Raw genomic sequence first — 24,612 nt, 5'->3', positions numbered from 1 at the left:
CTTAGCAGATCTATCAAGGTATGAGAGGCGAATCACACATTTACCCAGCTAAACGACTGAGAACGACAAACGGCTATACATTTAAATGGCATAAACGAGATCTAGTAACATCGTGAACAAGAACCTGCGAGATAAATGAAAATAGAGAAGCAACGAAAGAACGGAGAACTCGCCTAAGATCCGAAGGGTGTGAGTTAGAGCAGAGATCCGTCCAACTCGAGCGCCAAGAGCGAAAGGGCCAGTGCGGCAGGAGAAGACACGAGGAGAGAAACGGCAGGTGAAATACTAAAAATAAATGCACAGTATTGATTTGCAAAAAGAAAAAAAAAATCAATAAAAAGAAAATTATTGATATCTTCAATTAAAATATATATATATATATAATTGATAATGAATACACTAAATAATATAAAATATTATTTATATATGTATATATTAAATAATATTTTATGTAGGTTAATATTTTCATTTGGCATATAATATAATTATAATGAGGAGTGAGAGTTATAGATTGAATCTTCTATCAATGTTATATTTATTTGGGAGAGTGGAAAGTAAAATTAAAAAAAAACTTCATAATAAAAAAGTTTTTGTTATTTATTTTATATATTAAAATTTTAAGAGAAAAGAGAAACACAATCTATTAACAGATAGTTTTAGAACCAAAATTGATCATCTCAAAATTAGACGAAAAGTAACAGATAAAAAAAATGACATATATATCCTTTTCATTCACAAAATTATATCATATATTAAAAAATAATGACATATATATATTTTTTCAACTTATAAAATTATTCAATATTCTAAAGGAAATTATGCATATATTTATCCTTTCATGCAAAAAAAAAAAAAAAAGACGGGTCGATAAGAGCTCTTACTTCTTCTCCGATACTTAGGCATAAGTTATTATATTAATAGATGCTCTTTGGCAATAAGTACATCTATGTCATACCTTTATCACTGACAGGAGAGGAGACCAACGGTGCTTCAAAGCTAGGATTGATCTGGTAGAACTTCACTAAGTCTATTGGCAGATCTAATCTCATCTCATTTATTGTTAAAGCTCATAGTTACTTGGACCCAGCTTCCAAAGAAAAGAAGAGACCCAAGACTGACTACGGTTGAGGTCTCATACTCAGCAAAATGTCATATCAAGATTGATCGACTATGCTGCCTTAGCCTTTCATCGAATATTACATCGATCCCTCCCCCAACTTAAAATGATTTTGGTTTCAAGAAAGAAAGATGTGATCTTATATTCTTATAATAAGATAAGAACAAGAATATCTTAATCAATTCTTTTGCCCCTTATTTTTCAAGAATGAAAGATCCTTTTTGAATTTGAATTTGTTCATTTGAAATTTGGGCTCTTCTATCTTCCATTTTTCTTTTTTTGAATATTTACTTTTTTTGCTTTATTCTTTATTTCATTTCGATTTTCTTTACCTCTCTTTTCTTTTTATTCCCTCCATCATTCTTTAAGTTTCCATAGATTTGTTGATCCTGTAGAATCTGACTCATTTTCCCATTGAACGAAGGGTATGAAATAAATTAAATTATTTTTTCAATCAAAAACAAAAAAAAATACTATGTGAAATCTTCGTTTTTTTTTTCTCTTCCTGTATCCCTACCCCAAAAAATTATACTGCATGGGTACCTTTCTCAATCAATGTAAACAAATATTCAAAGAAAGAGATTGTTGAACCCCGTGGTTGTTTTGATATGATCAACCAAGTTAGTTAGGTCATGTTTGTTGTTGATCCCTGTGTCTAAGTGTGTAGGAGCTTAGAAGCGCAGGAAGTCGAGCGGAAGAAGCAGCTAGCGAGAAGGACGGCACGAGAAGGGAGCCGACGGGATCGGTGCGTCCGAAGGACGAGAGAGCTGCGAAAAAGTACACCGTTGGGCGAGAAAAACGTGTGCGACGTTCGAGGGACGTAAAGCCAGAACGGAAGCCTGCTCGAGGAGAAAGCCAGGAATTGGGTTCGGATGAGCCCTATTTCGGTTGACCGAAATCACCCAAGCGATCGGAGCTTCGGAAGAAGAAAAGAAGACGAAGTGAGTCGTCCTCACTGCTTGAGGCGCCTCTAACAAGTGTTGAAGGCGCCTTCAACAATGGAGGCGCCTCCAACACTATTTGAGGTGCCTCCAAGCTGGTCAACTCGACCGTTTGAGCGCGGATAGAGTTTTATCCACTTGACTTGACTGGAGGCGCCTTGGACCTTCAAGATAGGATTTCCAGGAGCTATTTAAAGGCCCCTAGAGTTAGAAAATAATCATTCATTCAAGCATTCAATTCCTAGCAACTTGTGAACTCGTTTAGTGTGTAAAAAGGCTTTTCCGCCTACAGTGAAGGAGACATTCTAGTAGAGTTGTTCAACCGCCTTGGATTAATAACCGTCTTGGTTGTAACTAAGTTTATTTCTTGTCTCTTCACTACAACAAAAACATTAAAAGACAATGATTAAAAACCGTTGCCGTAGGCCCTTTAAAATCGTTGTAATTAGCAGTGTTATTAAAAGTGGGGGCTACGACAACGGTTTTAAACCATTGTCTTTGAATGAAAAGACAACAATTTTGCAACGGTTTTAAACCGTTGTCTTTGAATGAAAAGACAACAGTTTAAAACTGTTGTTGTTTAGAGCATTTTTTTATTAACACTGCTAGTTTACAACCGTTTTTGGGGCTACAACAACGGCTTTTAACCGTTGTCTTTGAGGGTGATAGACAACAACAACGGTTTTAGATCATTGTCTTTTAAATTATTATCTTTTAATACCATGATATATCATATTTCAATATAAATATATAATAAAGAATCATAATCACAAAAGAAAGAATATTTCCCATATCAATGTCATTCAAAATGTTACTTATATAAGAATTATATTACAATCACAAAAGAAAAAACATGTCTAATATTCAAATAAAGTTTATCCCAATACAAATAAACAAATAAACTTCATTTACAACTAATGAACAATTGTCAAAAGACTAGAAACTTGTGATGGTGGTTCATGTCATGTAGGATTGCAAGTAATTATTGTTAACTCAAGCCCCATCAAAATCTTCAACTTGTAGAATTTCATTAGACTCCTCTTTTTCACTTGCTCAACCTTTTCCAACATTCTGGATTTTTGTGAAGCAAAGTATGTGAGCAAAGCACCAAAAAAAAAAAAATAGAATAGAACATATAACATGAAAAGAAGAGAGGTTTCAAGAAGAGAATAATTTGATTCATCATCTAATATGATATCGCCTTACAATATATATGATTAAAAAACATGGAATTGGTGGTGATTATGGCCATGGGTACATTCAACAAATTAATTCATTTTATCCCCTACTGCACTAAATGAAGTATATAAAATAAATAGATCATGAAAGATCCCAGATATTGGAAATGCCCTTGGGTAAGTGAGAAGGAACATTATCCTGTTAAGGTACTTGTTTGCTCGTCTTATAACTCTTATTCTCATAAATTATTGCTAATTTAATAAGCTGATTAGTAGAAAGAAAACCCCAGTATCTAGGTTAAATTAAGCTTAAATTCTGATTAAGACACTATAAACCACACAAACAAGCAAATATATAAACAAAAGTGCAATTTCAGTTCATTATAGCCCATTTTACGGAATGCGAATGTGTCTATGCTAAGCAAATAAGATTACCTTTTTTGGTAAGCAGTCATTTTTTTAACGACAACGAATTAAATAAAACAGTATGAATTGTTGTAAGCAGAAATTACCTGCTGGTGATAAGTTGTGGCTAATTCGAGAAATTTTCCATAAGCATGAATCACACAGTCACTATAGGGACTAAAAGTAACTCGCACCTTTTCAACATGTGGTTTGGTAATAGTAGCAAATTGTTTTACATATGGTTGAGAAAATCTCTTGGCAGCCTGATACAAGTGTTGGTTGCTACTCGAAAAACCCAATGGCTCCACTGTACAAAAATTTTGTACGTGATCTGAACCTTTCCTATCTACCATGTGTTCTTTTAAGTTAAACTTGTATCTCCTACGGAACTTAACACGTTTGATTCCAAGTTTAACTTATATGTTCTTTTAGGTTTAGATTTGGATCTCTTGCGGAACTTAACACGTTTGATCCAAATCACCTAGGTTATAAATTCAATTAAATATTAGTTTCCAAAATTGGCTTCCAGTGCTGTATGGCGAGGCACTTGGCCTTCTTGGATATGGGAGCAACCACCACCAACTAGACAAAGCCTTTTAAGGAAAGATAATATTTAATTTCCTTATATAACTCTAGGTTAACCAAAAGGAACAATCAAATCACAAGGAAAAAAGAAAAAGAACACAACATCGAAATTAAATTTGAAAAACAAGAATCGAATGCCTCTTGTATTTGGTATTTATACAAAGAAAAATTAACTAGTATGATGCGGAAATTAAATACTAGTTATACCTCTTCCTTGTATGCTAAAAACCTCGAGATCTTCTGTCGTATCCCTCGCCTCCTCTTAGACATCGTGTGGGTGACGATCCTCCAAGACGAACACCACCCGGAAAGCTTCTCCTCCTTCTCTAGAATTCGGCCACCACCACCACAAAGGAGCAAAAGAGAGCAAAGGGAAGATAGGGAGAGGGGTCGACCACTTGATGATCTCCAACAACACAATATCAATTGTTATATTTTTCAAGGCCTCCCCTTCCCCCCTTTTTATATTAGTTTCCCAACGGAAAATTATGGAAAGAGTTTTATAAAAAATTAGACTCATTCCTATTTCCTTTTAATTTTTTCTTTTTCTTTCCTTTTAATTAATCAATCCTAGATTGATTTATTAATTAAACAACTATTTGTTGATGTTTAATTATTTGACCGGCCCCTTGCTTGGGCACCAAGCAAGGTGGCCGGCCATTTATTAAAATGGAAAGAAAGAAAAAATTTTTTTTATAAAATTTTAAAAGAAGAAAACTTCTAATAAAATTTTACAAACTCTCTTTTTTCTAATGTGGATATTAAAAGGAAAGTTTTAAAATTTAAAACCAAGTTTTAAAATTTAAAACATCTCTAATAATATTTCTTTTTAAAAGAAAGTTTTATAAATTTTACAACTCTCTTTTAAAACTTTGTGGCCTAATTTAAATTAGAAAAATTTTATAAATTTTTAAAATCTCTCTTTTTACAAATTGTAAATATCTGAGGAAATTTAAAAATTCAAAAACAACCTTCCTAATTTAAATATTGCGGCCGACCCCCTTGCCCAAGGCAAGGGCCGACCACTTCTAGAGAATATGTGGTCGGCCATTGCTTGGTCACCAAGCAATGAACCGACCTCTTCTTGGACACCAAGATAGACTTTTCTTTGGATGGACTTGAGGCTTTATTGAGGCTACAACAGGGACCTAGAGGAGAAATTGGTTTTGGCCTTCCGATGAGCTTGAGTATCCCGTGCTCGCCCCGAACACACAACTCAAGTTCATCGATAATAACTCATTCAACTAGAGAGTTATTACCGCACTATCGCACCAATCCTAAATTACATTATGGGCTCCTTCTTATCATGAGTGTGTTAGTCTCCCTGTGTTTAAGATTACGAATGTCCACTAATTAAGTGAGTTACTGACAACTCATTTAATTAATATCTACCTCCAAGAATAGTACCACTCAACTTTATTGTCATGTTGGATTAGGTCCACCTGCAGGGTTTAACATGGCAATCCTTATGAGCTCTTCTTGGGGACATTCTCAACGTAGATAACTAGGACACAGATTCCTTCTATAATCAACAACACATACTATAAGTAATATCATTTCCCAACTTATCGGGCATATTGATTTATCGAGCTAAACCTCACCCTTTGATAAGTCAAAGAAATAAATATTAAATATACATGCTTGTTATTATATTAGGATTAAGAGCACACACTTCCATAATAACTAAGGTCTAGTTCTTTTACTAAGTCAGTACAAAAAGAACTTACCTAAATGATCCTACTCAATACACTTAAAGTGTATTAGTGTAATTTATTAGTCAAGATAAACTAATACTTAATTACACTACGTCTATTCTGATAGTTTGTTCCTTTCCATCTTAGTCGTGAGCAACTATTTATAATTTATAGAGAACCGACAACATGATCTTCTAAGTGTGACTCCACACTCCATGTTATCTACTATATAAATTAATTGAACAATTACATTTAACAAATAAATGTAAACATTTGACCAATGTGATTCTTTATTTCAAAATAAATGTGTACAAAAGCTAAACTTTTAAGTATACACTCCAACAATCTCCCACTTATACTAAAAGTCTAAGCTGTCATATCTGTTGCCATGCATCTGATTCTCATCCCCTCCACATGCCAATCAAAAGCTTTCGCCGGAAGGGCCTTAGTGAAAGGATCTGCCAGGTTATCTGCTGATGCTATCTTGGCGACGACAACTTCTCCTCGCTTGACGATGTCTCGTATCAGGTGGTACTTGCGCTCTATATGTTTACTTGCCTTATGGGCTTGTGGTTCCTTCGAGTTTGCAACTGCTCCACTATTATCACAATAAATTGTGACGATCTTGGGCAAACCAGGAATCATATCTAAGTCCATTAGAAAGTTCTTGAGTCATACAACTTCTTTGGCTGGCTCAGAGGCTGCCACATTCTCAGCTTCCATGGTTGAGTCTGAGACACATTTCTGCTTAACACTCCTCCATGCAATGGCTCCACCTCCTAAAGTAAACACATAGCCTGATGTAGACTTACTGTTGTCCCTATTTGATTGGAAGTCCGAATCCGTGTAACCTACAGGGAGTAAATCGTCTACGTGGTAAACTAGCATATAATCTCTAGTCCTTCTCAGGTACTTTAATATATGCTTTACTGCAGTCCTTGTCCAGGGTTACTTTGATATCTGCTAACCATGCCCACGGCAAAACAGATATCAGGTCTCGTACACAACATTGCATACATGAGGCTTCCTACAGCCGAAGCATAAGGAACTGCCTTCATGTCCTCAATCTCCTTTGATATTTTTGGAGACATCTCTTTAGATAAGGCTACTCCATGCCTTAAAGGTAAAAAACCTTTCTTGGAGTTTTGCATGCTAAAACGAGCAAGGATTGTATCTATATATAAAGCTTGGGATAAGCACAACATTTTTTTCTTGCGATCCCTTATAACTTTGATCCCAAGGATGTGTGCACATTCTCCTAAGTCCTTCATATCAAATTGTTTGGACAACCATACCCTTACGTCTGATAATACCTTGACATTGTTGCCAATTAACAAAATATCATCTACGTATAGTACAAGAAATACCACCATGTTTCCGTTACACTTCTTGTATACACAAGACTCATCCGGACACTGAATAAATCCATATGACTGGATTACTTCATTAAACCGGATGTTCCAAGATCTTGAAGCTTGCTTCAGTCCATAAATAGACCGATTAAGCTTGCACACTAGATGCTCTTTGCCCTTTTCAATGAACCCTTCTGGTTGCTTCATATGGATGTTTTCTTCAAGACTTCCATTAAGGAAAGCTGTCTTGACATCCATTTGCCAAATCTTATAATCCATATGAGCGGCAATGGATAAGAGTATCTGGATAGACTTAAGCATAGCTACCGGCGAAAAGGTCTCCTCATAATCGATTCCCTCTTTCTGAGTGTACCCCTTCGCAACAAGCCTTGCTTTGAAGGTTTCTACATTCTCATCTGTCCCTCTTTTCCTTTTATAGATCCACTTGCATCCAATGGCTTTTACACCATCAGGTGGTTCTACAAGCTCCCAGACCTTATTAGAATACATAGATTCTATTTCGGAATTCATTGTCTTTTGTCAAGATACTGCATCTATATCTTGGAGTGCTTTATCATATGTCCGGGGATCTGGTTCATGTTTGCCTGGGATCAAGTCCGAAGACTCACCCAAAAACATGAATCTCTCGGGCTGCCTTACAACCCTCCCACTACGACGAGGCACCGTCTGTGCTTATGTATCATGTGTGACACGTGTTGCAGTCTCTTGTGGTACTTCATCTTGTACTGTTGGTACTGAAGTAGACGTGTCCTCTCTAAGTTCTTCTAGAACAATTTTACTACTGGGCTTGTGATCCATTATATAGTCTTCTTCTAAAAATTGGGCATTGGTGCTAACAATGACCTTCTGGTCTTTAGGACTATAAAATAAACCACCTTTCGTTCCTCTGGGATACCTCACAAACATACGAACTTCTGTACGAGATTCTAACTTATCAACATCTTGTTTCAGCACATGTGCTGGACTACCCCAAATCTGAATATGTCTTAGACTGGGCTTCCGCCCATTCCATAATTCTGTGGGAGTAGAAGATACTGATTTAGAAGGTACTAAATTCAGAATGTGCGCTGCTGTTTCCAGAGCGTATCCCCAAAACGAATTTGGTAATTCTGAATAACTCATCATCGATCTAACCATCTCCATAAAAGTCCTATTCCTTCGTTCTGCCACACCATTCTGTTGGGGTGTACCAGGTGCGGATAATTGGGATTGAATCTCAGCCTCCGATAAGTAATTCCTAAACTCTCCTAAGAGATATTCGCCACCACGATCAGACCGTAGTGTCTTGATACTTTTACCTAGACGTTTCTCCACATCAGCCTTGTACTCTTTGAACTTATCAAAGCACTCAGACTTGCGGCGGATTAGGTAAATGTATCCATATCTTGAATAATCGTCTATAAAAGAAATAAAATATTCAAAGCCACCTCTAGCCTGGATAGACATAGGACCACACAAATCAGAATGAACCAATTCTAACGCTTCTTTGGCTCTATACCCCTTGGCCTTAAAAGGTCTCTTGGTCATCTTACCTTCCAAGCAGGATTCACACGTTGGAAAGTTTTCCAACTCTAATGGACCCAAGAGTCCATCGGCTATAAGCCTTTGAATCCTACTTAAGTTAATATGACCAAGCCTTAGATGCCAAAGATGTGTTTGGTTCATTTCCGAAGGTTCTTTTCTCTTATTAGAGTTAGAAGATGTGTTATTAATTTCCATATTTTTCTTTGTGGGAGAAATTGGATTTAAAGTATATAAATTGTCAACCAATGCACCAGAACAGATAATCACTTTATTTCTCTTTATAACTACATTGTTACTAAAAGAAACTGAATATCCATCTAAATACAGTTTAGAAACTGAAATTAAATTCTTTCTAAAACTGGGTACATAAAGACAATTCCTTAAAACCAATTTCCTATTCCTATCAAATGATAAGTAGACGTCTCCCACTGCAACAGCCGCCACCTTAGTAGCATTGCCCATGTAGACAGTTATCTCTCTATCAAATAGTCGCCGGGTTTCCTGGAACCCCTGGAAAGAATTGCAGACATGATCAGTGGCTCTCGTATCTACACACCAGGTGCTGGTAGATAACACCGCTAAACATGTTTCAACTACTAGAGTATGAGATATACCTTTATTGTTCTGTTTTCTACGAGGACAGTCCGCCTTCCAATGTCCAGTCTGCTTGCAAATAAAGCACTTGCCCTTTGACTTCTTTATTCCATCTTTTTGTCCTGCACCTTGAGCTTTATTCACCTTCTTTGCTGAGCCATTTTGTTTCTTCTTCTTCTTGCCTTTCGGCTTAGAAGTAGAACCATTTTCAGCATAGTGAATTTGAGAATGTTGACGAAACAACCCTTCGGCTGCCTGAAGTTCTGTCAGAAGTTCCGCCAATATTCATATTATAGTTCAGGCGAAAATGCTCAAAACTTCTGGGCAGCATTTGGAGGATGATATCGACCTGGGTTTCCCCATCAATTTCCCCTCCAAGAACTTGTATTTCGTTTAAGTATGCCATCATCTTGAGAATATGATCCCTTACGGGAGTCCCCTCAATCATGGTGGTTGTCATCAGTTTTCTCATTGCCTCTTACCTAGCAGCCCGATTCTGATGTCCGAAGAGTTCTTTGAGATTGTTCATTATATCATAGGCTGTTGGTAAGTCCTGATGCTGATGTTGTAATACATTTGACATCGAAGCCAAGATGTAACACCGCGATATCTCATAAGCTTTTACCCATTTACTATGATGCTGAATCTCCTCTGGGGTAGAATCATTGCTAGGTGTTTCTGGGCATTCCTCTGACAGTACAAACTTATAGCCCTCAGCAGTTAAAACAATGTCCAGGTTTCTTTTCCAATCTATATAGTTGGGACCAGTAAGTCTGTTTTCTTTTAGAATAATGACCAGTGGGTTGAAAGTCATCCTAAGAATCACAAAATAAATTTTGGTCAGAACTCTAAATTTAGAATAATATTGATTCCTCAAACAATACTATTTTAAATTAATCAACACCTTAAAACACCGTGAATTTTGTATGCCACGATAGTGTGGACGTATACAAATTCAACATTTGTAAAAGGAGGGTATATCCCATTAATTTTATTATCTTGTCAACTTAACTTTTTGACAAATAAAATTAATAGTTGGTTTCCTTCAGTCACACAAATAATAGTAGTGACTCCGATGGGGAGGATACTATTAGACGTGCCTAAGTGTATACCATTACTTGACACTAAGTCCATTAATAAGATTGTGCCCCTTCCGATGGGGAAGATCACACGCTTTTAATTAATTTCCTATAGTCATCTGAAATGAAAGTTTGGTCTAGTGATCCGCAAATAAACTCATCCGATATGGAGGAAGGCACTCAGAGCCAACGCGCAAGTTTGTTTGCATCACTTACAAACCAATAATGGAGACCGTGGAATTCACTAAAATAAATTCCTCTCCCACTTAGTTATTTAAAGTGAGGAATTTTGATGATGCAAGCCTACTAAACATGTACACTAACATTCACACACAGCACAATACAAAAGCAATAAATAGAAAAACTAATTTTCAACTATTATGGCTTTTATCTATTATTGTCCTCCGTGTGTCATCATCCCTAGTTGCTGCCATCTTTGGCCACCGCCACCGGGTCTAGTTGTCGCATCCATCTTGCTCCTTGTTCCGCTGCACTACTCTGATCCTCAAAAGGTTCCACGCCTTGCAAGATTCGATCTGCGACATAAATAGAATTTTACATTTTTCGATCCTATATTTCTCGAAAGAATGTACATGTAAACTAGATCGAACATAAAATAAAATTTACATCCATCGATCCTATATTCCATAAAAGGAATGTACATGTATCTAGATAAAAAAAAATAAAATCCTAATAAAACTAAATACAGCTCCTGCTGTATTTTATAATATAATTATGCACACATAATAAATGCCCTTGACATGTCCAAGGGTACAATCACACACATAATAACTATAAGCCATAATAGTTGAATCTTGCATCCACAAAGTTAACACATCCTACTATTAACCTCCCTAAACTATGTATGACATGTGCATAATTAAACTAATACCAAATACACAGAGGCAAAACCCTAGCTCTGATACCAATTGTTGGTTGCTACTCGGAAAACCCAATGGCTCCACTGTATAAAAATTTTGTACGTGATCTGAACCTTTCCTAGCTACCATGTGTTCTTTTAAGTTAAACTTGTATCTCCTACGGAACTTAACACGTTTGATTCCAAGTTTAACTTATATGTTCTTTTAGGTTTAGATTTGGATCCCTTGCGGAACTTAACACGTTTGATCCAAATCACCTAGGTTATAAATTCAATTAAATATTAGTTTCCAAAATTGGTTTCCAGTACTGTATGGCGAGGCACTTGGCCTTCTTGGATATGGGAGCAACCACCACCGACTAGACAAAGCCTTTTAAGGAAAGATAATATTTAATTTCCTTATATAACTCTAGGTTAACCAAATGGAACAATCAAATCACAAGGAAAAAAGAAAAAGAACACAACATCGAAATTAAATTCGAAAAACAAGAATCGAATGTCTCTCGTATTTGGTATTTATATAAAGAAAAATTAACTAGTATGATGCAGAAATTAAATATTAGTTATGACTCTTCCTTGTATGCTAAAAACCTCGAGATCTTCTGCCGTATCCCTCGCCTCCTCTTAGACGTCGGGTGGGCGACGATCCTCCAAGACGAACACCACCCGGAAAGCTTCTCCTCCTTCTCTAGAATTCGGCCACCACCACCACAAAGGAACAAAAGAGAGCAAAGGGAAGATAGGGAGAGGGGCCGGCCACTTGATGATCTCCAACAACACAATATCAATTGTTATATTTTTCAAGGCCTCCCCTTCCCCCCTTTTTATATTAGTTTCCCAACGGAAAATTATGGAAAGAGTTTTATAAAAAATTAGACTCATTCCTATTTCCTTTTAATTTTTTCTTTTTCTTTCCTTTTAATTAATCAATCCTAAATTGATTTATTAATTAAACAACTATTTGTTGATGTTCAATTATTTGACCGGCCCCTTGCTTGGGCACCAAGCAAGGTGGCCGGCCATTTATTAAAATGGAAAGAAAGAAAAAAAATTTTTTATAAAATTTTAAAAGAAGAAAACTTCTAATAAAATTTTACAAACTCTCTTTTTTTCTAATGTGGATATTAAAAGGAAAGTTTTAAAATTTAAAACCAAGTTTTAAAATTTAAAACATCTCTAATAATATTTCTTTTTAAAAGAAAGTTTTATAAATTTTACAACTCTCTTTTAAAATCTTGTGGCCTAATTTAAATTAGAAAAATTTTATAAATTTTTAAAATCTCTCTTTTTACAAATTGTAAATATCTGAGGAAATTTAAAAATTCAAAAACAACCTTCCTAATTTAAGTATTGCGGCCGACCCCCTTGCCCAAGGCAAGGGCCGACCACTTCTAGAGAATATGTGGTCGGCCATTGCTTGGTCACCAAGCAATGAACCGACCTCTTCTTGGACACCAAGATAGACTTTTCTTTGGATGGACTTGAGGCTTTATTGAGGCTACAACAGGGACCTAGAGGAGAAATTGGTTTTGGCCTTCCGATGAGCTTGAGTATCCCGTGCTCGCCCCGAACACACAACTCAAGTTCATCGATAATAACTCATTCCACTAGAGAGTTATTACCGCACTATCGCACCAATCCCAAATTACATTATGGGCTCCTTCTTATCATGAGTGTGTTAGTCTCCCTGTGTTTAAGATTACGAATGTCCACTAATTAAGTGAGTTACTGACAGCTCATTTAATTAATATCTAGCTCCAAGAGTAGTACCACTCAACTTTATTGTCATGTTGGACTAGGTCCACCTGCAGGGTTTAACATGGCAATCCTTATGAGCTCCTCTTGGGGACATTCTCAACCTAGATAACTAGGACACAGATTCCTTCTATAATCAACAACACATACTATAAGTAATATCATTTCCCAACTTATCGGGCATATTGATTTATCGAGCTAAACCTCACCCTTTGATAAGTCAAAGAAATAAATATTAAATATACATGCTTGTTATTATATTAGGATTAAGAGCACACACTTCCATAATAACTAAGGTCTAGTTCTTTTACTAAGTCAGTACAAAAAGAACTTACCTAAATGATTCTACTCAATACACTTAAAGTGTATCAGTGTAATTTATTAGTCAAGATAAACTAATACTTAATTACACTACGTCTATTCTGATAGTTTGTTCCTTTCCATCTTAGTCGTGAGCAACTGTTTATAATTTATAAAGAACCGACAACATGATCTTCTAAGTGTGACTCCACACTCCATGTTATCTACTATATAAATTAATTGAACAATTACATTTAACAAATAAATGTAAACATTTGACCAATGTGATTCTTTATTTCAAAATAAATGTGTACAAAAGCTAAACTTTTAAGTATACACTCCAACAACAAGGTATGGAAATTTACATAGTACGGTGTATCAACAAACAAAAAAAATAGAACATGTAATGACAAATTGATACAGAGGCATGTCTATATATGCATCCTGGTTGAAATAATACCATGAGTACCTGGAAATAAGGATCTGAAATTTCTTGTACTTTGGCTATGTGGCTGGACATGGCACTCTTAGATGTGTGATAAACTTCCACTGCTTTACTTGACACAGTTTGCACATAAGGTTCAGTGCTTGACACAAGAAACATCCATTTCTTTATAAATTCAAGGAAACAAAATAATTTAGAAACATAATAAATCTTGCCTAAAATATCAACTACCTTAAAAGAAAGTCGATAAAGTAGTAAACTGATATATAATCTAAACCAAAGCCAAATGCAAATTAAACCAAATTTATATAATTTGCTTATGGATTGCCAATCAAGCAACACTGAAATATATGAATAATTAACATAATTCAGATACTGAAAATAGTCATTGGTTGGCCACTTACAGCTTTGGAAGATTCAAAATGTGATTCCATAAATTGTTGTGCTTGAATCGATTTCTTTGATACCTTGAGAAACGTTTTCACAAAATTGATAAGTACAATGCAAGATTAAACTAAAATTGTAAGATAATATGTGACATGCATTCATGGTGATAAAGCAAGAACTGACAAACAAATTCAATAGAAAAAAAATAGTACAGGTGAAAAATTAGCACCTTTTGAAGTAAGACATCTAGTACAGGTTGTCCATGCTCCTTCCAGTGAGTTGTTGCAAGTTCCTGAAAGGCACATATCAAAGACATATTGGAGTCTGTTAACATGTATATGGTATCTCTCTAACACTCCATCTAAATTTCTAAGACAATCACCTTATAGTAATTGGCGTGAGTAGCAAGCCAAGGAGGAAACCATGCTCCATGAGCCTAAAAACAAGAAACACAAAATTTTGACTCCAACTCAATTATAACATTTTGTTATTATATAGAATAAATTGACTAAAAAGAAGTTACAAATGTTAAATAACTGAATGCCAAACCCATGCCTTATGTGAGACATGGCAGTGTACCACAAAATGCATACTTGCACAAGCAGTACATCAATGATATGTCACAAAACCAACAACAAAAAAAATATGTCCAGTTTTTGACACAAGAACCCAAATCAAATTTCATCTGAATAGACTCAAAGCTGACCACTTTTCCATTTAAGTGAATTATCATGCAAAGGTAAATTGGAGAGACAAAAAATAAACATTATAGGATAATATTAAGCCCCAGATAAAGTCTTGTCAAGAATTCACATTATTATGAAAGAGGTTTTGCACATATGTTCGCAGGATATCAATCAATCTTCAAACTCAATGAGCTTTTACAAGATCCACTCTTGACATCATATCTAGCAGCAGTTTAACAGATTTCAAGCATAAATCATATTATCTAGCCCCGACTGAACTTTTCAATTAGTCATGCAGGAAGACATCTCCCTCAAGCAAAATATTCTTAACAATATAAGTCATTGTGTCAAATATTCCAATAGAAAGAAAGATGAGATCATGTGCAAATTGCAGGTTAAGAAGCTTGTTGATTGAACTCATCATGTAGCCAGACAAGTAAGCAAAACAAATGATGAGAATTAACTCTGCTACGATTTACTAAGACTTCTTACCTGTGATAATTCCTTTGACTTAGCTGTTGCTTCCAATTGTACTCTTAGAAGCTCCTCCTAAAGAAGGTTCCATGATTTATATAAATATAAGCCTGTGTAACAATGTATTTTCAAGAATAGTTGTTTATAGCACAAACCTCTGCCACCTGAAGAGCATGCTCAGTTTTTTGAATTCTACGGTATTGCTCATCGTTTGTCTTTTGAAGCTACAAGGGCCAACAGTGAAAAGTTACAGCCGTGTGATTGGAAATAATACAGCATTACTATATCTGTTGATATGTATAGGAAGCATATAAAGAATCTTTCAAAATATGTAGCAGACAAGAAAGGACCTTTCACAGTCAATTAAAAATAGAATATGAGAAAGTTGCATTATTTCTATGCCTATTTTCTAAAAACGATGCACAAGTTCATGGTTGTGCCAACCCCACTTAGTGGGAAAAAGGTTTGATTGTTGTTGTATGTACAAGTTCATGGCTGTAAGAATATGAGCATAGGGTGTTGCAAAGCCAATAGTCGCTGTGAATTCATGGTGGAGACGGTGTATCTTCTCGTACCCCCATTTGTAGTGCATTAGTCGATGAATCCAGTAGTTGTCATAGTCCTCCACCACGAAGTAAACCAAGAGTTGCAAAGCCACTTCCCACAGTGAGGGAAGGGGAAGCCCAGTCCTTATCCCCACAAACTACAAATAACTCTTTTAGTAAAGATAAAACAAAAATCTTCAAGAAAGTGGGTTGAAAGAAAAACAATGATGCTTTCATCCGGCTATGTAATTAAAAAGTAGATCAACAAAAAATATTACAAATTGAATAATGCAAAAAAAAAAAAAGTGAGGTACTTGTTATTGAACTAGTAAAGAGGTTTTTTCTCCCCAGAAAATAGATCAAACTGCAGTGCAACCCTAAGGAATCAAGAAGGGACCTTGATGGTGGGGGTAGGAGGAGAGTTGAAGCGGGCCAACGACGAGGAGGAACACCCGCATGACGTCCTTATAGCACTGGAAGAAGGAGGTCGGCGGGAGGCGGATCTTCGGCTGGATCTTGAAAGATGAGATGGAGGCAGGGAAGCCAAGTTCGATGAGGGCGAGCGGGAGCGGCGCGAGGGAGAAAATGACGAAGAGGAAGATGATGTTGTGGTAAAATAGGAGGTAGTCGGGCATCCGTGCGGTGTAGCGGAACCAGATGTCCTCGGCGAAGGTCAGACTCCGCCCCAGCGCCGCCTTCGCCTTCCTAGGGTCGCGTACGGCAACATCGCCGGCAGCGCAATAAGCGATCAGAACGAGAGCGACGATACCGTTGGCAATAGGGATGTGGATCCGAATCGCCAGAAAAGGCTAACGCGTCTAGTGCTCCACCGCTGGTGGCATCGCGATGGCCGTAGTGGAGGAGCAGAGAAAGGCGGAGAGAGAGGGAGGGGACAAATGCGATCACTCTTCCCGGCTGTTGCTGCTCCTATGCGGCTCCACTCAGCGAGAGATTGTGAGAAAAGAGGAACAAAAATGTTTAGGGATAGAGAAGGTAAGGGGGGAATGCGACGGCGAAAAAATTTTGGGGAGAGGGAAAGAAAAAAAGCGGCGGTAAAAAATGGCGAAGGTGAAAAACGGCGAAGGGGAAAAAATGGCGAAGGAAAAAAAACACCGGTATTCAACATCACTTAATAGACAACGGTTTTCAAAAATCGTTGTCGTAACTCCAAAAAAGCGCACATAGACAACAATTTCCAAAAACTGTTGTCGTAGCCTTTAAAAACCGTTGTCGTAGCCCCAAAAAAACATAAATAGACAATGGTTTTTAAAAACCGTTGTCGTAGGCCAAAAAAGCTTCTAAAAGACAACGGTTTTTGTTAAAACCGTTGTTAAAAGGCAAAACAATAACGATTTGGCATAAAACCGTTGTCGTTTCAGTGTTGTTGAATGAGGATTTTATTGTAGTGCTTATTTTTATTCTGCCTTTACTTTAATAGTTGCTATTTATTTTGAGTTGAAAATCCGAGGAGGGTATACTTTTAATTTTTTTAGGCAATTCACCCCCTCTTGCCGGCCCCGCTGCACCAACAAGTGGTTTCAGAGCTTGACCGCCTCAGAAGGACTAACCGCCAACTAAAGCACAAAGATCAAGATGATGGTCAGAGCTAACATTCATCCCCCGAAGTTCGACGGAGACTTCGCTACATGGAAGCGAAAAATAGAGGTATTTTTTAAAATTGAATTTGATATACTTTTAATAATGAAGTATGGATATGTAGCGCCAAAAGACAAAGAAGAGTGCAACTGGATGAAGAAGGAGTAGGCCGATTGCGTGGCCAACGAAAAAGGCGAAATTTCTCCTGCTCAGTGTTCTGCCGCCCCAGGAGGTAAGTCGGATTGGAAGCTACGACTCCACCAAAGACCTTTGGGATAAATTCTTAGAGCTCTACGAGGGCACCTCAGAAGCGAAGCTAGCAAGGCGTGACGTCCTCCGGACACAACTAACAAATCTCCGGATGAACAACGGCGAGAAGGTTGCGCAACTCCAAGCGATGATCAAAGAGCTGATAACGCAACTAATAAATCTCGACAAAACGGTAACAAATCGAGATTCCATCCGGTATGCACTAAATGCCTTCCCAAGGACTCCAGAGTGGGCGTCCTTAGTAGATGCTTACTACATCTCTAAGGACTTTGAGGTAAGTAGTTTAGAAAGTTTATTTTCTACCTTTGAACTTCACAAGTCTCGAATTGCATAGCCTAAAGAAATAGTGAAGTCAAACCCCGACATCGCCCTACAAGACAAGTTAGACGATCCCGACTCTGAAGTTTCGATCGACAAAACCGAAGCAGTGCTACTAGTAAGACGTTTCAATAAATTTCTTAAAACTAATAAATTTAAATTGCAGTCAAGGAAACATCAACACAACAGAAGGACGGTCCGATGCTACAACTGCAACGAGGAAGGACACATCAAGGATGACTGCCCCAAGTTGAAGAAAAGGCACAAGGTGAAGCCTCAAAGACCAACGTCCTCTACACGCAAGAGTCTGAAGGCCACTTGGGATGATTTTTCATCCTCCGAATCTGAAGTCGAGGCCTTCTCGGGACTAGCGCTGATGGCAAACCACCAACTAGATGAAGAGTCAAGTTCAGAAATGAGCATAGATGAAGGGGGAGGAACATCAGAAGAGGAAAGCTATGATGAAGGGGGAGCATCACAAAGTAAGGTAAGTAAGGTATGTGCTCTAAACCCTAAACAGTCGTTTCAATTTATTAAAGCTCTTTCTAAAGACTTAGCTGAATCAGGAAAAGAAATTTCTAACTTAAATAAAATGTTAGATAATTTGAAATCTGAAAATGATAAATTGAAACTTCAAATTGAAAGTCTAAAATCTGATGCATGTTTAAACACTAATGTTTTTCAAAAATCAAAAATTAAAGTTTATGGAAAATTAAACTGATATATAAGAAAGCATCAGAGACAACTTAAACGAATTTCAAGAAACTATATACCCCCTAAGTTCTTAAACAATCCTGTAGGAAGGAACCTATACTGGGTTCCAAAATCTTTGCTAGTTTAAATTCTTTTGAAATTAGGGCTTACAACGAGAAAATTAAACATCACAATTTCTTTATGAGGTTTTGTCTAAGGAAGTGGTTGTTGCTCCAATAACCAAGAAGGCCTAATGCCTCGCCACAACCTGGAAACCAAAATATTAAAATAAAATATTTAATTAACTTTCTGGCAAAACATTTAAATTGAAATTAAATAATGTTTTAGAAAGTTTTTCTTTAACATCTTTTTCCAACAAAAATATTTGTTGCATAAAATTTTTTTTAAGAAAATTCTTTATAATAATTTTTTTGCCTAAGTTAAAATTTTCGTCTGAAATTAGAACTAAATTAGAAATTTCTTTTCTTGCCTAAGTTTTAACATAGAAAATTCTTTCAAAATTCTCAGAAAGTTGTTTTACATGACTTAGGATTTTTTTTCCCCGTTTTTGCTGTGATCAAAGGGGGAGAGTTTAGGTAACAAGTTTAGGGGGAGTAAGGAAAATTAAATTTTTTAAATTTTTTTTATTCTAACTTATGCAAATTCTATTATTGCAATTTATGTGCTTAAAATGTTAGTTTAGTAATTTTCTTAAAATTACTATTTGTTTGTTTTTACCCTAACTTGAACTTGGGTTAATGCACATCAAAAAAGGAGAGATTGTTGAACCCCGTTGTTATTTTGATGTGATCAACCAAGTTAGTTAGGTCCTATTTGTTGTTGATCCTGTGTCTAAGTGTACAGAAGCTTAGGAGCGCAGGAAGTCGAGCGAAAGACGTAGCTAGTGAGAAGGACGGCACGGGAAGGGAGCCGACAGGCTCGGTGCGTCCGAAGGACAAGAGAGCTGCGGAAGAGTACACCGGTGGGCGAGAAGAGCGTGCGTGACGTTCGAGGGACGTAAAGTTAGGACGAAAGCCTGCTCGAGGAGAAGGCTGGGAATTGGGTTCGGGTGAGCCCTATTTCGGTTGGCCGAAATCACCCAAGTGATCGGAGCTTCGGAAGAAGAAAAGAAGACGAAGTGAACTGTCCTCACTGCTTGAGGCGCCTCCAACAAGTGTTGAAGGCACCTTCAACAATGGAGGTGCCTCCAACACTGTTTGAGGCACCTCCAAGCTGGTCAACTCAACCGTTTGAGCGTGGATAGAGTTTTATCCACTTGACTTGGCTGAAAGTGCCTTGGACCTTGTTGGAGGCACCTTGGACCTTCGAGATAGGATTTCCAGGAGCTATTTAAAGGCCCCTGGAGCAAGGAAATAATCATTCATTCAGGCATTCAATTCCTAGCAACTTGTGAACTCATTTAGTGTGTAAAAAGATTTTTCCGCCTACAGTGAAGAGACATTCTAGTATAGTTGTTCAACCACCTTGGATTAACAACTGTCTTGATTGTAACCAAGTTAGTTTATTATCTCTTATTTTTATTCTGTCTTTACTTTAATAGTTGTTATTTATTTTGAGTTGAAAATCCAAGGAGGGTATACTTTTATTTTTTCAGGCAATTCACCCCCTCTTGCCGGCCCCGCTGCACCAACAGAGATTTCTTTCTCTTTCCATTTTCTTCTCATGCCCCTAGGTTTATTTCATTCATCCTTTAGATAAATAGAGTATTAAAAGTAAAATAGAAGGGGGATGAGGAAGAATCGGGATTTTTTCTCCCTGAGGGCGTTATTTTTTAGATTTCTTCTACCCACATTTTAATTATTTTAAATCAACTAAGGTAGCTTTTATTTGGATGGTAGATTTTTCCGTAGCATGAATGAACTATGTTTAATTGCAATTAATTGTAGAAATAAAGACAAATTGTAAAATACTGAAAAAATAGGGAATATTAATAAGGGATTTTTCTGGAATTTTTGAAAAATTTTCAGGAATTTTTCGGAGCTCGTATGGATAAATTCACGGGGATAAAAATGGGGTCCGGAAAAGCCTGTTTAGGCTACCCTGTTTTAATGAGGAAAAGATTTATTTTCTTTTCCTTTTTCTTTTCTTTTTTCTTTTTCTCTTATTCTTTCCCCGCGAGCCCTAATTTCCTCCCCCGATCCCGAGCGGTTCCCCCTCCTCTTCATCCTTGCCGAATCTGTCTCCTTCCTCGCGACGCCCATCTCCACTGCCATAGCCGATGCCGCCCGGAGAAGTGCTGACGGTCGCCTCCTCTGTGCCGAGCCCTAGCGCTGACCGCACACCGCCGGCCGCCTGTCCTCAGCTTCTCTTCTAGTGCCGCCACCACAGCGACACCGTCTCGGTGCCCTAGCTGCTGGCGACGCACGGAGCCAGCACCGCCGTCCGCCTACTTTTACTCGGCCGAGACTTTCTTCTCCTGTGCCCTAGCGCCGGGCCGCACTGCCGTCGCCACTGCCTCCGTGACGGAGCAGCGCCGGTCATCTTCCTCTGTGCTCGTGCCTAGCTAGTCACCGCCGCCCGTCACCCCTTGCCGTGGAGATTTCAGCGCCGCCGTAGTTACCACTGCTTAGTTCTTTGCTGTGGGGCAGAGCCCTTCTGATCTGCCCTAGATCTGTCGAAGCCCTTCAAGCCGTGTCTGAGACCTCTCTATCGGGTCATCCTTTTTTCATCATCAGATGCCGGCAGGAAGAAAGCTACCGACACAAGTTTGGGGTAAACATTGATTTAATCTTATTTAGTTGAGGAATTTATTATGGATTTAGGCATTTAACTATGTTAGGTGCCTGATTTTAGAAATGTTGATTTGTTGGGCAACAACTTGACCTAATGTCACCACCCAGCATTTGATTGGATCTGCTGCCATCGATGAAAAGAGGAAAATTAGGAATCTGTTGAGGTGAGTTTGGGAAGATGAATTTGATGATTTAGATGGTTTGAGCTATTGGTATTATTTTTGTTATGTAAGCATAGGGTTAATTATATTAAATCCTGGGTAGACCTTATATGGTGATTTCCTTTGCAAACATTGTTGGAGAGAGAGCACTAACCGCTGTGATCTTCCTTTTGTTTGATCCAGAGGTAAGGCTTAATGAATACAATCAAATATGTTAGTTGATTTTGATTGATGGTGTAAATAGGGTTAATGAAACCAACCCTAGATGTTCGATGGTGGTGTTGATTTGGGTTAAGGAACTAACCCTAGTGGACCCATTGATTTTATTTAATTAGGGTTCGTTAATTGTGTTATGTTGATTAGTTGGATCCAATTTAGAATTTCTTAATTGGATTTGGAATTTAATTGGCTAATTGTTGTATGATAGAATTAGCTAAACTAGACTTTTTGTTGATAACACAGGACTCTGATTCGAGACGGTATCTCGACGAGTATCTTGATTACCGGATTGAACCATTTTATCGGAGGCGGGTACTTTTGACTTATGTCATTTGATATACATAGTAGTGAATATAACAAGTTGCATTAATTATGTTTCTTATTTGTTCCGGTTAATCACTACCCGATAATTGTTACATGATTGATTGATTGTTTGTTTTGCATCTCATGTATTCCTTACTTGTTGATACATGCTTATAGGGGTAGTGATATACCATGCTTCACCATGTTCAGGACCTAGGTTTTATACCTTGTGTACCTTTGATTTGTTTGATTCGTTGACCTATGATGCACTTATATATATATATGGATTAAGTCAAGATATCTTGTGGTTAGTGCCATGCACCATTTGCATGATTGCATGTTGTGCGATAGTTCGCTCCTTTATTATTGAGCACATCGCCAGTTACATGGATCTGCACACACCACCACTCATGGGTTAGTGGTCGATTCAGGCAGAGTGTGTTGCAGTAGGGACTCTGTTAGGCACCGTTGGTCCGCTCATGGGTAGTGTGACACAACGTGTTATCCGGCAGGGATTCCTCCCCGTCATCGTGTACCGGGAGATGAGAGCATTGCGCTCCCCCATTTATGATTTGGGGTAGGAGGATAGGTGTACTCCGATAGCATCCCGTCCACTCGGTCACTCATCAGGAGTAGTGACGACAGAGTGTACGGTTGTCACAGCCCTACCCACTCGGCCTCTCTATTGTGTGAGATGATCGACTGGCGTCAGGGGTGACCAGGACGCATCATTGGCATCATATGCATGATGCATTTATTGCTTGTGTTTGTGTTTGTTGCATTTATATGCTGTATATTGTTTGGATACCTATGTTTGACATGCATACAGGATTTTCATATCACTCGGACTGTTTGTTCTTATACCCAGGTCCTGGTTAGTACAGTTTCTCTCCTGTTTACTTCAGATGCATTTTTATCTTTCTTACATCAGGAGACTGTACGCATGATTAGTGCTAGGTGTTATTTCCTTACTTTGTATATCAGTTGTACCTGCTGAGTGTTGGACTCACCCCGCCTCCATTGTTGTTATTTTTCAGGTTGATGTTTTCCAGTTGCTAGTCCCCTGCAGACCACAAGCTGTTTTTATCTTTTGGTTTGTTATTTAGACTGTGTTAGAATTATTCTGTTTGAGGATTTGGATATTGTATGGACTCTTATGATCGATGGATTTTCGTATGGTTTTGATTTGTTCTACTACATGCCTGCCTGGACGGTAGAAGAGGTAAGTTTGTCGGATTTGTGTTTTACGAGTGTAGTTGAGTAGGGTGGTTTTCGAGTCAGAGTATTACTGCTTTGTTTGATTATATATAAATGCGTGGATGTTTATGTGGTTGTGTTTTATTTACTGTTATTATTCCAGCCGCATGTGGCTGAGGTATATGGATATGTAGAAAGTTTCAGATTGTCCACCGTACAGGGGAGATGCTGCCGAAATTTCTTCGGACAGGGACTCCTCTGGGGCGTGACAATTTATTTGGTATCAGAGCTTAAGTTTTACGATCTTTGTTTTCGTATTTTGGATATTTGAGATAACCTGATACCAATTGATATGGTATCAGAGCGCCAAAGTTTGGCGATACTTGTTTGATTTCCGTGTGTTGGATTTTCGAGATTTATCTGATACCAATTTATTGGTATCAGAGCAGGATGTGATACCTGCTTTTAGTATTCTGGATATATTGTGCTAGCCCAAGTTTACGAGTCAAACTGGGTAGTTATTTTGGTTGCACGGATTTTTCCATTACGTATAGGTTTTGGACTTCCGTTTCAGATTTATATGGATTTCCGGTGATTTTCTCATACGGAATTCTGAGGTCAAGGAACATCTCCAGACGACATATAGGTATGATGTGTAATTTTATAGTTTATGACATGTATTAACATTCTTTATTTAGTACCTGTCTGGTTGTTGTAGCACATATTTCATGTGATGGGTTAGCCATTGAGCATGATTGACCTTAATAGAGATCAAGGATTATAGTCTCTGGTGATTTTTCATATCATACCATCAGTAGTTTTAGTTTCTGTTACTACTCGTAGGAGATGGAGGCACATACCAACCTCTGCTATTGTTTGATGGGTAATGGATGATACCTACATATTCCTGTTGACTTAGTTAGTAAAGTTTTTATACTCATATCTTTTGGATATTAGGGTGCCCGATATGATGAAAATTGGTCATTTGGGAGTTATCATGTTTGATCATTGTTGAGATTGGTTTGAGGTTGAGGGATATTGTGAGATCAGATATTGTGATATGTTGATTTCTAATGATTATAAGAGTAAGTGTTATGTGATTGTCTGATGATCTATTACTAGATATTTGTTTTGATAATC

General features: G+C 37.5%; 2 protein-coding genes and 1 pseudogene across 2 annotated transcripts in view; all 3 read right to left on the bottom strand.

Annotated features, from left to right (window-relative positions):
- The window catches only part of LOC121969881 (coatomer subunit delta-1-like), a 37,578-nt gene extending 37,277 nt beyond the window's left edge, over nucleotides 1-301 (bottom strand). The window contains exon 1 of the mRNA XM_042520175.1: nucleotides 174-301. The gene's annotated coding sequence lies outside the window, so the exon portion shown is untranslated. The remainder of the gene's footprint in view (nucleotides 1-173) is intronic.
- LOC121972382 lies at nucleotides 82-15,727 on the bottom strand. The gene is made up of 9 exons (XM_042524063.1): nucleotides 15,692-15,727; nucleotides 15,573-15,641; nucleotides 15,436-15,492; nucleotides 14,640-14,693; nucleotides 14,487-14,549; nucleotides 14,275-14,337; nucleotides 13,895-14,035; nucleotides 3,749-3,904; nucleotides 82-285 (listed from the first exon to the last, which is right to left on the bottom strand). The coding sequence occupies exons 1-9, from the start codon at nucleotides 15,725-15,727 to the stop codon at nucleotides 82-84; spliced, it is 843 nt and encodes a 280-aa protein (XP_042379997.1).
- A 99-nt stretch (nucleotides 15,728-15,826) lies between these two features.
- On the bottom strand, nucleotides 15,827-16,689 carry LOC121972381 (annotated as a pseudogene).
- Nucleotides 16,690-24,612: the final 7,923 nt, after the last annotated feature.

Source organism: Zingiber officinale, chromosome 4A, assembly GCF_018446385.1.
Source record: "Zingiber officinale cultivar Zhangliang chromosome 4A, Zo_v1.1, whole genome shotgun sequence".
NCBI lineage: Eukaryota > Viridiplantae > Streptophyta > Magnoliopsida > Zingiberales > Zingiberaceae > Zingiber > Zingiber officinale.
This window is presented reverse-complemented; position numbering and strand designations above follow the sequence as displayed.